This window comes from Mus musculus, chromosome 10 (genome assembly GCF_000001635.26).
Source record: "Mus musculus strain C57BL/6J chromosome 10, GRCm38.p6 C57BL/6J".
Lineage (NCBI taxonomy): Eukaryota > Metazoa > Chordata > Mammalia > Rodentia > Muridae > Mus > Mus musculus.
Window position 1 is genome coordinate 51470008 of NC_000076.6, and position 17229 is coordinate 51487236.

A 17229-nucleotide genomic window follows, 5' to 3' on the forward strand; every position below is an offset into this window, starting at 1 on the left:
AATTTACAAGTATGGTATAGATCACAACTTAATTGATTTTCTCATTGAAAAAGGTATCTCTTTTCAAATATTCTGGTTCTTTTAGCTCTCACCTTTCTTACTCTCATCTCTAGCCCTCTTTTTTTTTCCATTTTTTTATTAGGTATTTAGCTCATTTACATTTCCAATGCTATACCAAAAGTCCCCCATACCCACCCACTCCCCCTTTTTGGCCCTGCCGTTCCCCTGTACTGGGGCATATAAAGTTTGCGTGTCCAATGGACCTCTCTTTCCAGTGATGGCCAAGTAGGCCATCTTTTGATACATATGCAGCTAGAGTCAAGAGCTCCGGGGCATTGGTTAGTTCATACTGTTGTTCCACCTATACGGTTGCAGATCCCTTTAGCTCCTTGGGTACTTTCTCTAGCTCCTCCATTGGGAGCCCTGTGATCCATCCATTAGCTGACTGTGAGCATCCACTTCTGTGTTTGCTAGGCCCCGGCATAGTCTCACAAGAGACAGCTACATCTGGGTCCTTTCGATAAAATCTTGCTAGTGTATGCAATGGTGTCAGCGTTTGGATGCTGATTATGGGGTGGATCCCAGGATATGGCAGTCTCTACATGGTCCATCCTTTCATCTCAGCTCCAAACTTTGTCTCTGTAACTCCTTCCAAGGGTGTTTTGTTCCCACTTCTAAGGAGGGGCATAGTGTCCACACTTAAGTCTTCATTTTTCTTGAGTTTCATGTGTTTAGGAAATTGTATCTTATATCTTGGGTATCCTAGGTTTTGGGCTAATATCCACTTATCAGTGAGTACATATTGTGTGAGTTCCTTTGTGAATGTGTTACCTCACTCAGGATGATGCCCTCCAGGTCCATCCATTTGGCTAGGAATTTCATAAATTCATTCTTTTTAATAGCTGAGTAGTACTCCACTGTGTAGATGTACCACATTTTCTGTATCCATTCCTCTGTTGAGGGGCATCTGGGTTCTTTCCAGCTTCTGCCTATTATAAATAAGGCTGCTATGAACATAGTGGAGCATGTGTCCTTCTTACCAGTTGGGGCATCTTTTGGATATATGCCCAGGAGAGGTATTGCTGGATCCTCCAGTAGTACTATGTCCAATTTTCTAAGGAACTGCCAGACTGATTTCCAGAGTGGTTGTACAAGCCTGCAATCCCACCAACAATGGAGGAGTGTTCCTCTTACTACACATCGACGCCAACATCTGCTGTCACCTGAATTTTTCATCTTAGCCATTCTGACTGGTGTGAGGTGGAATCTCAGGGTTGTATTGATTTGCATTTCCCTGATGATTAAGGATGTTGAACATTTTTTCAGGTGCTTCTCTGCCATTCGGTATTCGTCAGGTGAGAATTCTTTGTTCAGTTCTGAGCCCCATTTTTTAATGGGGTTATTTGATTTTCTGAAGTCCACCTTCTTGAGTTCTTTATATATGTTGGATATTAGTCACCTATCTGATTTAGGATAGGTAAAGATCCTTTCCCAATCTGTTAGTGGTCTTTTTGTCTTATTGACGGTGTCTTTTCCCTTGCAGAAACTTTGGAGTTTCATTAGGTCCCATTTGTCAATTCTCGATCTTACAGCACAAGCCATTGCTGTTCTGTTCAGGAATTTTTCCCCTGTGCCCATATCTTCAAGGCTTTTCCCCACTTTCTCCTCTATAAGTTTCAGTGTCTCTGGTTTTATGTGAAGTTCCTTGATCCACTTAGATTTGACCTTAGTACAAGGAGATAAGTATGGATCGATTTCGAATTCTTCTACGTGATAACAACCAGTTGTGCCAGCACCAATTGTTGAAAATGCTGTCTTTCTTCCACTGGATGGTTTTAGCTCCCTTGTCAAAGATCAAGTGACCATAGGTGTGTGGGTTCATTTCTGGGTCTTCAATTCTATTGCATTGGTCTACTTGTCTGTCTCTATACCAGTACCATGCAGTTTTTTTTCACAATTGCTCTGTAGTAAAGCTTTAGGTCAGGCATGGTGATTCCACCAGAGGTTCTTTTATCCTTGAGAAGAGTTTTTGCTATCCTAGGTTTTTTGTTATTCCAGATGAATTTGCAAATTGCTCCTTCTAATTCGTTGAAGAATTGAGTTGGAATTTTGATGGGGATTGCATTGAATCTGTAGATTGCTTTTGGCAAGATAGCCATTTTTACAGTGTTGATCCTGCCAATCCATGAGCATGGGAGATCTTTCCATCTTCTGAGATCTGCTTTAATTTCTTTCTTCAGAGACTTGAAGTTTTTATCATACAGATCTTTCACTTCCTTAGTTAGAGTCACACTGAGATATTTTATATTATTTGTGACTATTGAGAAGGGTGTTGTTTCCCTATTTTCTTTCTCAGCCTGTTTATTCTTTGTGTAGAGAAAGGCCATTGACTTGTTTGAGTTAATTTTATATCCAGCTACTTCACCGAAGCTTTTTATCAGGTTTAGGAGTTCTCTGGTAGAATTTTTAGGGTCACTTATGTATACTATCATATCATCTGCAAAAAGTGATATTTTGACTTCCTCCTTTCCAATTTGTATCCCCTTGATCTCCTTTTGTTGTCGAATTACTCTGGCTAATACTTCAAGTACTATGTTGAAAAGGTAGGGAGAAAGTGGGCAGCCTTGTCTAGTCCCTGATTTTAGTGGGATTGCTTCCAGCTTCTCTCCATTTACTTTGATGTTGGCTACTGGTTTGCTGTAGATTGCTTTTATCATGTTTAAGTATGGGCCTTGAATTCCTGATGTTTCCAGAACTTTTATCATGAATGGGTGTTGGATCTTGTCAAATGCTTTTTCTGCATCTAACGAGAAGATCATGTGGTTTTTGTCTTTGAGTTTGATTATATAATGGATTACATTGATGGATTTTCGTATATTAAACCATCCCTGCATCCCTGGGATGAAACCTACTTGGTCAGGATGGATAATTGCTTTAATGTGTTCTTGGATTCGGTTAGCGAGAATTTTATTGAGTATTTTTGCGTCGATATTCATTAGGGAAATTGGTCTGAAATTCACTATCTTTGTTGGATCTTTCTGTGGTTTAGGTATCAGAGTAATTGTGGCTTCATAAAATGAGTTGGGTAGAGTACCTTCTACTTCTATCTTGTGAAAAGGCTTGTGCAGAACTGGAATTAGATCTTCTTTGAAGGTCTGATAGAACTCTGCACTAAACCCTTCTGGTCCTGGGCTTTTTTTGGCTGGGAGACTATTAATAACTGCTTCTATTTCTTTAGGGGATATGGGACTGTTTAGAAGGTCAACTTGATCCTGATTCAACTTTGGTACCTGGTATCTCTCCAGAAATTTGTACATTTTGTCCAGGTTTTCCAGTTTTGTTGAGTATAGCCTTTTGTAGAAGGATCTAATGGTGTTTTGGATTTCTTCAGGATCTGTTGTTATGTCTCCCTTTTCAGTTCTGATTTTGTTAATTAGGATTTTGTCCCTGTGCCCTCTAGTGAGTCTAGCTAAGGGTTTATCTATCTTGTTGATTTTCTCAAAGAACCAACTCCTCGTTTGGTTAATTCTTTGAATAGTTCTTCTTGTTTCCTCTTGGTTGATTTCACCCCTGAGTTTGATTATTTCCTGCCATCTACTCCTCTTGGGTGAATTTGCTTCCTTTTTTTCTACAGCTTTTAGATGTGTTGTTAAGCTGCTAGTATGTGCTCTCTCCCGTTTCTTCTTGGAGGCACTCAGAGCTATGAGTTTCCCTCTTAGAAATGCTTTCATTGTGTCCCAAAGGTTTGGGTACGTTGTGGCTTCATTTTCATTAAACTCTAAAAAGTCTTTAATTTCTTTCTTTATTCCTTCTTTGACCAAGGTATCATTGAGAAGTGTGTTGTTCAGTTTCCACGTGAATGTTGGCTTTCTGTTATTTATTTTGTTATTGAAGATCAGCCTTAGTCCATGGTGATCTGATAGGATACATGGGACAATTTCAATAGTTTTGAATCTGTTGAGGCCTGTTTTGTGACCTATTATGTGGTCAATTTTGGAGAAGGTACCATGAGGTGCTGAGAAGAAGGTATATCCTTTTGTTTTAGGATAAAATGTTCTGTACATATCTGTCAGATCCATTTGTTTCATCACTTCTGTTAGTTTTACTGTGTCCCTGTTTAGTTTCTGTTTCCATGATCTGTCCATTGGTGAAAGTGGTGTGTTGAAGTCTCCCACTATTATTGTGTGAGGTGCAATGTGTGCTTTGAGCTTTACTAAAGTTTCTTTAATGAATGTGGCTAGCCTTGTATTTGGAGCATAGATATTCAGAATTGAGAGTTCCTCTTGGAGGATTTTACCTTTGATGAGAATGAAGTGCCCCTCCTTGTCTTTTTTGATGACTTTGGGTTGGAAGTCAATCTTATCAGATATTAGGATGGCTACTCCAGCTTGTTTCTTCATACCATTTGCTTGGAAAATTGTTTTCCAGCCTTTCATTCTGAGGTAGTGTCTATCTTTTTCTCTGAGATGTGTTTCCTGTAAGCAGCAAAATGTTGGGTCTTGTTTGTGTAGCCAGTTTGTTAGTCTATGTCTTTTTATTGGGGAGTTGAGACCATTGATGTTAAGAGATATTAAGGAAAAGTAATTGTTGCTTCCTGTTATTTTCGTTGTTAAAGTTGGCATTCTTTTCTTGTGGCTGTCTTCTTTTAGGTTTGTTGAGGGATTACCTTCTTGTTTTTTCTAGGGCATTGTTCCCGTTCTTGTATTGGTTTTTTTTCTGTTATTATCCTTTGAAGGGCTGGATTCGTGGAGAGATAATGTGTGAATTTGTTTTTGTCGTGGAATACTTTGGTTTCTCCATCTATGGTAATTGAGAGTTTGGCTGGGTATAGTAGCCTGGGCTGGAATTTGTGTTCTCTTAGTGTCTGTATAACATCTGTCCAGGCTCTTCTGGCTTTCATAGTCTCTGATGAAAAATCTGGTGTAATTCTGATAGGCTTGCCTTTATATGTTACTTGACCTTTTTCCCTTACTGCTTTTAGTATTCTATCTTTATTTAGTGCATTTGTTGTTCTGATTATTATGTGTCTGGAGGAATTTCTTCTCTGGTCCAGTCTATTTGGAGTTCTGTAGGCTTCTTGTATGCTCATGGGCATCTCTTTCTTTAGATTTGGGGAGTTTTCTTCTATAATTTTGTTGAAGATATTTGCTGGTCCTTTGAGTTGAAAATCTTCATTCTCATCCACCCCTATTATCCGTAAGTTTGGTCTTCTCATTGTGTCCTGGATTTCCTGGATATTTTGAGTTAGGATCTTTTTGCATTTTCCATTTTCTTTGATTGTTGTGCCGATGTTCTCTATGGAATCTTCTGCACCTGAGATTCTCTCTTCCATCTCTTGTATTCTGTTGCTGATGCTCAAATCTATGGTTCCAGATTTCTTTCCTAGGGTTTCTATCTCCAGTGTTGCCTCACTTTGAGTTTTCTTTATTGTGTCTACTTCCCTTTTTAGGTCTAGTATGGTTTTGTTCATTTCCATCACCTGTTTGTATGTTTTTTCCTCTTTTTCTGTAAGGACTTCTACCTGTTTGATTGTGTTTTCTTATTTTTCTTTAAGGACTTGTAACTCTTTAGCAGTGTTCTCCTGTATTTCTTTATGTGATTTATTAAAGTCCTTCTTGATGTCCTCTACCATCATCATGAGATATGCTTTAAATCTAGGTCTAGGTTTTCGGGTGTGTTGGGGTGCCCTGGACTGGGCGAAGTGGGAGTGCTGGGTTCTGATGATGGTGAGTGGTCTTGGTTCCTGTTAGTAAGATTCCTACGTTTACCTTTCACCATCTGGTAATCTCTGGAGTTGGTAGTTATAGTTGACTCTGTTTAGAGATTGTTCTTCTGGTGATTCTGTCTATCAGCAGACCTGGGAGACAGATTCTCTCCTCTGAGTTTCAGTGCTCAGAGCACTCTCTGCTGGCAAGCTCTCTTACAGGGAAGCTGGGCAGATATCTTGTTTTTGGACCTCCTCCTGGCCGAAGAAGAAGGCCCAAAACAGGACCTTTCTCAGAAGCTGTGTTGCTTTGGCAGTTCCCAAAAGCTGTCAGCTTCTGTGGTGCAGACTCTCACCTGTGTAGACTAAATTCCTAAGTTTCGCAGGTTCCCGGAACCAAGATGGCGACCGCTGCTGCTGAGGCTGAGGCCTTCTCCCGAGCCAGGCAGACACCTGTCCTCTGGTCCGGACGGTGGCCGGCTGTCTGTGGCCAGCAAAGCTGCTGCTTCAGCGGCTCTGTCTCTAGCCCTCTTTCTCTCCCTCCCTTACCCCTTCTCTCAACGTGACCATGGCCAGCCTTTCCCTTTCTTTTACCTTCTCTCTTTCTCTCTGCCTTTTTACTTTTTTTTTTTTTACCTTTTAATCTCTAAAACCATTAAAAAAAGTATCTGTACAGTGCCTTATACAGAGAGATACATTGAGTAGAAACTCCAGTTGCTGTACTCTAGATCAAATGTAACCTGCAATGCAAGAGTTTTGTAAAACTTATTATAGACACAGATATCAACACTGTTCATGTCTGAATAATTGTATCACATGGAAATATTGGAAATGTTATTAATAAACATTTATCAAAGCAGGTAAGAAAGCAATGAAATACAATGACAATTCTTGCTGTTTCATGCTACAGGTTGGGCCCAAGCAGGACACAAATATTTTCACTTGTTCAATCAACAATATTAGGAGGCACGATGGCCTCATATTTGATTTAGATAACTGAAATTAACAGGTATTTACTTACTTCCTTTTTTTTTTTTTTTTTTTTTTTTTTTGGTTTTTCAAGACAGGGTTCCTCTGTATAGCCTTGGTTGTCCTGGAACATACTTTGGCCTCGAACTCAGAAATCCACCTGCCTCTGCCTCCAGAGTGCTGGGATTAAAGGCATGCGCCACCATGCCCGGCTTTACTTACTTTCAAATGCCAAGATAAACATTAAAATTCTTATCATCTCACTCCAGAAGACTGAATGGAAACCACATTCTTTAAAGTGCTTAGCGTCTTATTGAGACCTCACTATATTTACTATAAAGGAATGGAAATATCTCTATAAACACAGGGGCTATAATCAAGATGAGGTAATGTTTAAGTTTATATAACATAATTAATCATATTTACTATCAAATACATTTACCATACCACCTCCAAAATATCTTCCTCCATGGCATCTTCATTATTCATGATACGTTTAAGGAAATGAATTTCAAGTCCTTGTGTGTTCATGATACTCTAGGATGATCATCTCTACCTCATGAAGTAGTTGTTCCTTCTAAATGAGTCAATAAACTACAACTATCTGGCCCAGAATTCCTTTCACATTTGTAACCACATTACAACTCATGACCCATTCTACATCTCAGACTTTCCTTCTCTCACAGTTTGTTCTTGAGACTCATGCTAACCTTAGACTAATTTGTGTGTTAATTTCTCATTATTCCCATTTGCCTCTAACAGCAGATATTTATATAAAGTAGAGAATATTTATACTTTGCTCCACTTTTTGCGACTTTACCACAGTGAGCTGCTCATTTATTTCTTAAATGGAAAGTGATAAGGGTCAATGAATGTGGAAGAGAAGAGTGAGTACAACAAGCCAATGAAGCACAGTAACTGAGTAAGGAGAGGTAAAAAGGAGATGATGTCATCTGAACAACAGGCCTTGTGTAAATGCTTCACCTATTTTTTAATTTAGAAAAATGCCAGTTAATCCCCTCATTTAAAAGGCTTCCCTCAACCAGATTTTGACAAAATACACAGCTAATTCCAAAAGAAAAATTTAATACAAGATATTTTAGAAAAAAAAAGCATATTTGTTTAAAAATTCTATTGTGTAAAACTTAACGTAACAGGGTAGTCGGGATAGCACATGCTCAGATTTGTGGGATGCTTGTACCCACATGCTCAAAACATAGAGTTGTAGCAGCCAAAGAGACCTTTTCAGTGTGGTTGGAAATTACTGACAAGAACCTTAGCTCCCCTGAAGGTCCCTGATCTCAGGTTGTTTTCCCAGGTGTTTGGCATCCCTTCAGCTCCTGTGCAAACCATTGGCATATGTCTTATGTCGCAGTTCTAGCTGGGTCTTCCCAATCTGTCCTACTGATGAAAAAGAAAAACAAACAAACAAACTAACAAACAAACCTTCTGGTAGGGACAGAGCTGAGCAGGTTGCAGGTGGCAGCAAGAACAGGTGGTGAGCAGATGTCTTCAGGGTGGGGGAACATGGACCCAGTGAGAAATGGACCCAAGGCAGCCACTCCATCCAATGCCTACACTTTACTTCAGATGCATAATGGAGACCATGCATCACAGCAACAGGGCCTGAACTTTTGGTGCAGAAATATTAGATAAAATATACAGCCCTACAGCTGTGAAAAGTTAGCAAAACCAACCTAAACAGCAAACATTTAACACTACCTTTAGTAAAACAGTGCACCATAGTTTGAAGAATGTTTGTTACAATAGACCCTTAAGAAGGTCATCTCTGCAAGCTTGTTGGTAGGCATGAATGAATGTGTCTTTATGGTAGAAAGAAGAAGCTAAAGAGGCATAGGCAAAATGGAAAAAGAAAGCTGTGTGTCCCAGATACCTTTCTGAGGCCTCTGCTGTAGGTAATGTGGACAGGCTATTCCACATGACTGAAAAAGAAAAAGGGCTGTATTGGTAGGTTTCCTCCAAGGGAAGATGGAAGGTATAGATGGAAGAAATGCTCATGGTTTCTAGATTTTACTAGAGAATATTTGGTTCTTCTCAATTTGGAGCTAAAAGTACTATAAGTAAATTTCTATCCTGTGGGCATCATGATGGCAAGTTTTGGTGTGTGTGGCTAGCACAGCCATTGGTAAGACCCAACGTTAAGGCATGTGGGGCCAAGAGCAGTACTCGGTGCAGGACTAAAATATTGTGCTTCTCTCTCAGATACAATGCTCATTTCTGTCTGGGAGTTTACCCTGGAGCTCATGTGTAAACATTTACTCTATTGACATCTATGACTGAAGATGAAATTCATTCTATATTTCCTGCTGTCTCAGTTTACACTTTTGTCCTCCCACCCATGTTACACTTTTGGAATTAGATGTTTTATTAATCCTTTTATGGATAAGAGAAAAGAGACAATGAGAATTTATTGTCTACACTTATCCACTGGAGCACACCCATACTAACTGATCATATGGTAGACATGCAGTCAGTGGATTCAACAAAATATCTCTCCAAGGATTCATTTATTCTAGGCCTTGTGTTGCTCTATGCTTTTGTTATCTATTCATATATTTTGAAATTATTTATACATTTCACTTGTTTTTTAAGTTACAACAGGAATAATATTTTCTGGGATACAAAATAGGTATATTACAGATATACATTGTGTAAGGAATAATTCAAGATGATATATCTCTCAACACATATGCAAAACATTAGATTTGTGAATTCAACACTTAATTGCTATATAGGTGTTACTGTACATAACATGTGCCACATTGAACAATACATCTCTGAAGAGAGTTCTTCCTGAGGAGTGAAACTTTATCGTCTCAGTGCAATTCCTTCATCAGATCACAGCCCTCACATCTGTCATATTTTTCCTTCTTCTAAGTGTTTGGCATCTTTAGGGTCCACACAAAAGATTTTCTCTGCAGAAGTCCTTTTTTTCCATCAACTTTTCAAATACTTATCCGGAAGACATGTTTTAGGAATAAAGATATTTTATTATTGAGATTTTTTTTTGTTTCACTTATTTCAGGCATTACCATCTTTATGCCAAAACGACAGACTCAGTTTTAATGTGTTTTAGGTTTTCATTGTCTTCTATCATAATTCTAAATATTTTACATATACTATTATTTTGTTTGTTAGGGTTCTTATTGACTTCATTAGCTTCATATAATCATCATATCAAATTCATACACATATACACATATATACATACTCATGAACAGAAAAACTCATCACGTGTCAATTACTAATTTGTGAGTATATAAAAACTTTCTTTGACAAAATATTTATCCTCTTAATTATATACCTTCTTGCCATTTTTATGTTTTTGGAAACATTCTCCTCCTCTGTGTGCAGAAAACTCCAACCAGCAGCATAAAAATGTAAAATAAGACTTAAAATATATAGTCACTTTTACTTTGTTTTCACATTACTCTGCACTACAATCCCAGATATCACATGTGTCATACTATCTCTTTTTCTGCTGAGGAATGGAACAGAAACTGAGTCTGTGAGTAAAACTCCTCTGTGAAGAATCAGGATGTCAGAGTTGCAGTGTGGAATAGCACACATAACACACACACACACATACACACACACACACATACATACACACAGAGAGAGAGAGAGAGAGAGAGAGAGAGAGAGAGAGAGAGAGAGAGAGAGAGAGAGGGGGAGAGAGGGAGAGAGAGAGAGAGAGAAATAGTGAGAAAGACAGAGAATGTGATAAGGGAGAGTGAAAAGTAAAATAAATGTTTAAAATATAAAGGTGTTTAACCCCAGGATATGTGTCCTAAAGGATGTGGCTTTTCTCTGAAGGAACTTGAGAGATATGAGTGTTTACGCAGTCATCTGCTCTTAGGAAATTACAGAGGTTTCCCTTCTCATAATAGCTATGATGTAGAAAACCCATGACAGGAAGGACCTGCCCTCAAGATGACAACTGCATATCTGATGTTACAGGACAGACATTTGTCAGACTGGCCCAAGAGAACAGCTACGAACATTGCCTGGACTCACCATGATCGCCATGCTCACAGTGCTGCTATACCTTGGTGAGGTATAATGAGGGGGAGTGGATGCTTGTGTTTGTAAGGGAACCTATTCGACAGCCAGGTTTAATTTCACATGGACATCCTAGGGGATGCCCTCTGGTTCTCAATGTGAAAAAGCTTTGAGAAAAAGGTTTTGTTTTTTTTTTTTCCAGCTCTTATTCTGGAACCCAGGACTGCAGTACAGGCAGGTGAGTGTCTCCAGCCATCCCAGAATTTGATTCTTCACTCTGATGATACAACCTCTAATCTACTTTCTAGTGTGTAAATTCCTCAAAATGGTGATGGGGGATTGACATTTATGGGCTAATGTCTTGTTCCATGGGTGTGTTCTGTGCTAAGATCTAGTGTCTGAAGGAAGATGTTCTGGGCTTTTGATTTCTTCACAGGACACCTCCCAAAACCCATCATCTGGGCTGAGCCAGGCTCTGTGATCGCTGCGTATACATCTGTGATTATCTGGTGTTGGGGTTCCTGGGAGGCCCAGTATTATTATCTGGATAAAGAGAAAAGTGTAAATCCTTGGGACACTGAAGTCCCTCTGGAAAACAGGAATAAGACCAAGTTCAAAATTCGATTTATGACAGCCTCATATGCAGGCATATATAACTGTTACTATAAGAGTGCTGCTGGCTTCTCAGAGCACAGTGATGCCATGGAGCTGGTGATGACAGGTGAGAGGACATCAGGGAACCATGTACAGGCTCTCTCCTCAGAAGGAGGTCTATTTTCCAGGAGCTCTTCTCTCAGAGTCCAATCCTGGAGGACAATGTGGGTAACTCATGTTCATTTCACACACTGCCCCTTGTATTCTAGGAGCATATGAAAATCCCAGCCTGTCAGTCTATCCCAGCTCTAATGTGACCTCTGGAGTTTCCATATCCTTTAAGTGCAGCTCATCCACACTATTTGGCAGATTCATTCTGATACAGGAAGGAAAGCATGGCCTCTCGTGGACCCTGGACTCACAGCATCAGGCCAATCAGCCAACCCATGCTACTTTTGTTCTGGATGCTGTTGCTCCCAACCACAATGGAACATTCAGATGCTATGGCTTCTTTAGAAATGAACCACAGGTGTGGTCAAAACCAAGTAACTCCCTAGACCTCATGATCTCAGGTAAGCACCTTCCACCCATAATCACTTAGTGTGTTGGGTCACTTGGGTCTTTTTCCTAAGATGATCTATGGCTTAGAATAAGAGGGAGGGAGCACTGTGGTTAAAAATACTGTTCAGTTCAAAAGACATTCACCCCTTGATACAGGAGTTGCAGTCAGAATCCCCTGGTCCAAATGCCTTTTTCCTTGACTCATTGTAATTTAGCAGAGACCTTTGAGAGAGACACACAGTTGATGAAGTGATCAGATAATGTCTCTGTACTAGTTATATTCCTATTTTTGTTGTAAAAACACCATGATATAAATAAAGTAACTTAGTGAGAAAAGGATTGATTTCATCTAACTTTGCATGGAGCATCAAGAAGGTAATGAAATGTAGGCATGCAAGCAAGAATTGAAGTAGGGATCTTAAAGGAGCACTGCTCACAAGTTTACTTGATAGTGGCTTGCAGTATTGCTTTCTTACACCATCAAGGTCTAATCCATTTAGGATTAGAATAAACCAGAGTGGTCTGGGATCTTGTAGATCAATAAATCAGGAAAATATTTCCATAGACATAGATGTATTTTCTCTATTGCAGCTGCCTCTTTCCAGATTTTTCTAGCTTGTATCAAGTTAGCAAAAATCTAGTGAGAACCATCTTCAGTGGCAGACACTGCCTATTTTCCTCTTGTTTTTATTTCCTAAAATCATGTGCCCAGGCTCATGTTAATAACTGGACACTGGAGACTTTTAGCACACGTGTTGCCCAGATTCAGTGTGGCAGTTCTGAGTCCCTCATAGTCTCTCTCCTTTCCAAATGTTCAATGATATACTTTGTATAGGATTGATGGGATGAGCTGTGATCTTCAAAGAGATCCAAGAACTCGGAGTCACAAAACCTTGTCTGCAACAGGGTCATATCCTTTTGAAATTAGTGTCCAGATTGAGATAGAAAGAAACAGGACATAGTAAAGTGTTGTGAACTCTAATGTTCATCTCTCCATCAACCTCTGGCAGAAACCAAGGAACAGTCCTGTACACCCACTGAAGATGGTAAGTGCGGGCTCTTCTAGCAGGTGGGTATAACAATATTTGAGATCATTATGAATTGGTGAATCCTTCTCTGAAGTTGAGAGAGTAGGAGATCTGGACTTATTTGCGACTTAGATGCTTTGTTCCTTACATTGCTTAGAACTCAGTATCTCTTTCTACCTAAAGTTCAGGTCCTCCTTTTCAAGATGTTCTAATGGCTTGGCTTCCTGAAATTTCTGATAAACTTTCTTCCTAGGCTCCATCTCCCTGAACAAATTTTGTTGAATAATAATGGTAGATAAAGGTGTTCTTTTGATATTCAGACAGGAAGAAAACTGACTTTTTCTGAGTATTTTTCTTGATGTCTGCTAGTGTAAAGGAACAAGTTTGCCAATACCTTCAATTTACTTCCAGTGCTTTCCTTGGGGGTGATATCCTAGGTGAGGAAGGAGGCCCATCCATCGAGTTCCAGTTCTGAAATGACCATATCTCCTTTGCCACAAGGATGGTGACACAGGGTACAGGGTATACTGCCGCAGACTCAGAGCCAATGCTAGACAGTCACCTACTTTTATGCTCAAATAGCTTATGAACTGTATGTAGTGAGGACAAGTCTGGAAGTCAAATACTAAGTTCAAACTGGTTCAGAGGCTACTAAGTTCAGCATCTCATCTGGCTTTTTATATTCATTCTAAATGACCTGGGCCAAATGAACTTGTCTCTGTGAGCTTTAATATTCTCACCTATAACTGACTGGGTAAACCATACAATTACACATTGAATGATTGTGACATTGGAGGCCATGAATGAGCCAAGCATAAAATAGGTGCTAGGTAAACAATATCTTTCTGTCATGCCTGATGTCAACTGTTCCTAAGGACTGGAAACATACCAGAAGATTTTGATTGGAGTCCTGGTGTCATTCCTCCTGCTTTTCTTCCTCCTGCTTTTTCTCATCCTCATCGGATACCAGTGTCGTCACAAAAATAAGGCTAGTAAGTAGAGCATGAGTGCCTTGCATGTCTGGAGGTGTTGGGCAGAGAAAACATGTAGTCTCAAGACATGTATAAAATTCAGAGATATTGCAATATTTCCCATCTCCTAGAGTATTAGTATAGTCATAGGAAGGAATTTAACAGTCCCTTTCTTCCACTTAAAATTTCTATTGTTGGAGCTTTCCCATCCTCCTAGCAGATGCTTTTTCAATTCATGCAGCTCAAAGAGAGGCCAACTTACAAGTGCTTTCAACAGCACCAGACCCAACACACAGAGATAGACACCACCAGAAGAGATAATTCTTGTCAATAGACACAGCATCTCAGCTGCCATAGACCTCACTTCCACCTGATTGTCCCTGTCTTCACAGCTCTAACCCAGAGGCTACCATCAATGAAAAACACCTGTGTGAGAATAAGAGGGCCCTGGGGACTATATGCACTAAACCTCAGTATCAGAGGTCTGATGGGGAGTGTGGTGGGTCAGGTCTTGGAGGAAAAGAACCCTAACAATGGATCTGGAGATGTGACCACATTCTCTGATCCTCTTTCTCCTTATGGGACAAGGAAATGGATCTGAGTTGAAGAGATCCCACAGCTTCTGGCCAAGAATTGACTCTGTTCTTCTAACATGACAGATGCTTCTGTGAAGAACACACAATCTGAGGACAATGCAGAGCTGAACAGTTGGGTGAGACTCCTGCCCCATTCACACTGATAAGAGCAATACTTTTCGCCAGTAAGAACCACACATTGCCCCTCCATCTGGAAGAGTTTGACTCTGTGATTGCTCCTTCTTGCCTTCCTTATGACTGTGTGAACCTTCTCTCCAGCCTCTTTTCTGGATGTTTGTTATCTGTCTGTTGCTTAGCATCAGATGCCTAATGTCTCAGAAAGGACACATGAGTCAATGAGCCCTAACACCACCACAACCAACACCACCACCATCAGCACCACTCCCCAATCCACCTGTACTCATTCACCCTGTTATCCACAGATAATTTCTTTTGTATAAGTTTGAGGATGATTTTATTAGGGTTTAAAGAAAAATGTAGCACAGGCAATCCGTTAATCTTAGCAGCTGCCAGGTGGAGAAAGAGAAAAGGAAGAAACAAAATTAGGGGGAAATCACATTGTTTGAGTAGAGCTAGGATGAAGAGAAACTATGTGATAGGAAGAACCAACAAAGCAGGGAGATGAGATTTAAAGAAAGAGTGAGGAATCACAAAGTGTTGAGGAAAAGTGTGTTTTAAACAGATATGAAAAAATAACTAAAGTTACGAAATAACTCAGAATAGTAGGCGTATTCACAAAGCTGTGTGGCTGCATCCCTACAGGTGACAGCTGAGATCATCTCTTCCCTCTGGCTCTTCATAGGACTGTGAACAAAGCAAAGAACAGAACTCCTCACCCACTCCAAGCTCACCTCAAGGCTAGAAAATGAGATGTGTATGACTGAAGAAAGTGGTGTGGAAAATTAAACAGAAAATACTTAGTGTTTGAGGCACACAGGGCTGTTGTGAATCCTAAGAGAAGACTCTGCTAAGTTAATTCTGAGGATAACCCTAAATGGAGAGGTCCACACAGACATCTAATGAACTAGTGCACATAGGCAGAAAATACAGCAGATACAGTCCTCAGACATGAAAATGGGAATCAGTGTGACAATAAAAGGCTGGAACTATGAGAAGGAAGCTTCCAGACTCCCCAAGTTCTACAGGCCACAGCAGAAATGATATAATGTGATAAAGTTCCAAAAGGATCTCTCTGGCTGAAGGAGATACTGGATGGAACCAGGAGTCACTTTATCCACCTCATTGTCTCCTTGCTGCAGAACCCACAAAATGAAGACCCCCCCAGGGAATTGTGTACGCCCAGGTAAAATCCTCCAGGCTTCGGAAGGTAGGAATTAATGTTTCCCCACTGTCAGGAACCTTTCTTCTCACGTTCATTCCAGCCCCATAAGTTACTAACACTAAACACCTTCTTCCAACTCTATCCAACCCCAGGACACTGCATGCAAAGAGACCCAGGATGTAACCTATGCCCAGTTGTGCATCAGGACACAGGAACAGAACAACAGCTGAAACCAGCAAGCAGCCAACACAGAAAGAAGACCCAGACCCCACATTCCATGAATGAAAACTAGGGATTTTCTGGTATTTGATCCCAGTGGACTCTATTTAATTAATTCAGGCCATCATGAATACCTCATGTGTTATCAGAAGCTTCTCAGAATTTTGGGAGTATACTTTATTCTTTGTTCAGAGATAACAAATGTCCTTACATTTTGTAAATAAAGCCAAATCCTCCTCAATAAACAAGTCATCTAATGAGAAACAAATGAAATGAGATATTGCGAATTGAATGACTGTAACTAGGGCACACTAATCAATGAAAATTGAATTTTTAAAACCAAGAATAAATGTATAAGCAAAGAAAATGTCTTCAAAATCAATGGCCTCATCTATTATAATGAGAATATAGAATGTAAAAAAAACAAAAAACAAAAAACAAAAAACCAACTATCCCAGATGAAGGCACAGGGGAGGAAAGGCTGATATAAGAGAAGCCTTTTACTCTTTTTTTACCTTTTAAGCTCTAAAACCATAAAAAAGAGTCTCTGTACAGTGCCTTATACAGTGGGGTACATAGAGTAGAAACTCCAGTTTCTGTACCCTAGAACAAATGTAACCTGCAATGCAAGAGGTTTGTAAAACTTATTATAGATACAGAAATCAACACTGTTCCTGTCTGAATAATTTTATCACATGGAAATATTGGAAATGTTATTAATAAACATTTATCAAAGCAGGTAAGAAAGCAATGAAATGCAATGACAATTCTTGCTGTTTCATGCTACAGGTTGGGCCCAAGCAGGACACAAATATTTTCTCTTGTTCAATCATCAGTATTAGGAGGCACAATGGCCTCACATTTGATTTAGATAACTGAAATTAGCAGGTATTTAGATATTTACTACCTCCTTTTTTTTTTTTTTTTTTTTGGTTTTTCGAGACAAGGGTTTGGTTCTCTGTATAGCCCTGGTTGTCCTGGAACTCACTTTGTAGACCAGGCTGGCCTCGAACTCGGAAATCTGCCAGCCTCTGCCTCCAGAGTGCTGGGATTAAAGGCATGCGACACCATGCCCGGATTTACTTACTTTCAAATGCCAAGATAAACATTAAAATTCTTATCATTTCACTCCAGAAGACTGAATGGAAATCACATTCTTTAAAGTGCTTAGCGTCTTATTGAGACCTCACTATATTTACTATAAAGGAATGGAAATATCTCTATAAACACAGGGCTATAATCAAGATGAGGTAATGTTTAAGTTTATATAACGTAACTAATC

The 17229-nt window shown here is 39.6% G+C and overlaps 1 protein-coding gene across 3 annotated transcripts; it reads left to right on the forward strand.

The window, feature by feature from the left end:
• The first annotated feature begins 10604 nt into the window (after positions 1 to 10604).
• On the forward strand, positions 10605 to 16322 carry Lilr4b (leukocyte immunoglobulin-like receptor, subfamily B, member 4B). Of its 3 annotated transcripts, none has more exons than NM_001291892.1 (9): positions 10605 to 10751; positions 10899 to 10934; positions 11133 to 11417; positions 11560 to 11862; positions 12862 to 12897; positions 13755 to 13871; positions 14510 to 14562; positions 15706 to 15773; positions 15881 to 16322. In NM_001291892.1, the coding sequence occupies exons 3-8, from the start codon at positions 11324 to 11326 to the stop codon at positions 15751 to 15753; spliced, it is 651 nt and encodes a 216-aa protein (NP_001278821.1). In that variant the 5' UTR covers positions 10605 to 10751; positions 10899 to 10934; positions 11133 to 11323; the 3' UTR covers positions 15754 to 15773; positions 15881 to 16322. The 3 variants fall into 3 exon arrangements, with proteins under 3 accessions (NP_001278821.1, NP_032173.1, NP_001278822.1); NM_008147.2 differs by having other exon boundaries at positions 10605 to 10746; NM_001291893.1 differs by lacking the exon at positions 11133 to 11417 and having other exon boundaries at positions 10605 to 10746.
• The last annotated feature ends 907 nt before the right edge of the window (positions 16323 to 17229 follow it).

Excerpts from the sequence above, each read along its gene's own strand:
- Lilr4b (NM_008147.2), top strand. The coding sequence starts at position 10,713 with ATGATCGCCATGCTCACAGTGCTGCTATACCTTG. Across the intron at positions 12,898-13,754 it reads CTGTACACCCACTGAAGATG|GACTGGAAACATACCAGAAG; the intron begins GTAAGTGCGGGC and ends ACTGTTCCTAAG. Across the intron at positions 14,563-15,705 it reads ATGCAGAGCTGAACAGTTGG|AACCCACAAAATGAAGACCC; the intron begins GTGAGACTCCTG and ends TCCTTGCTGCAG.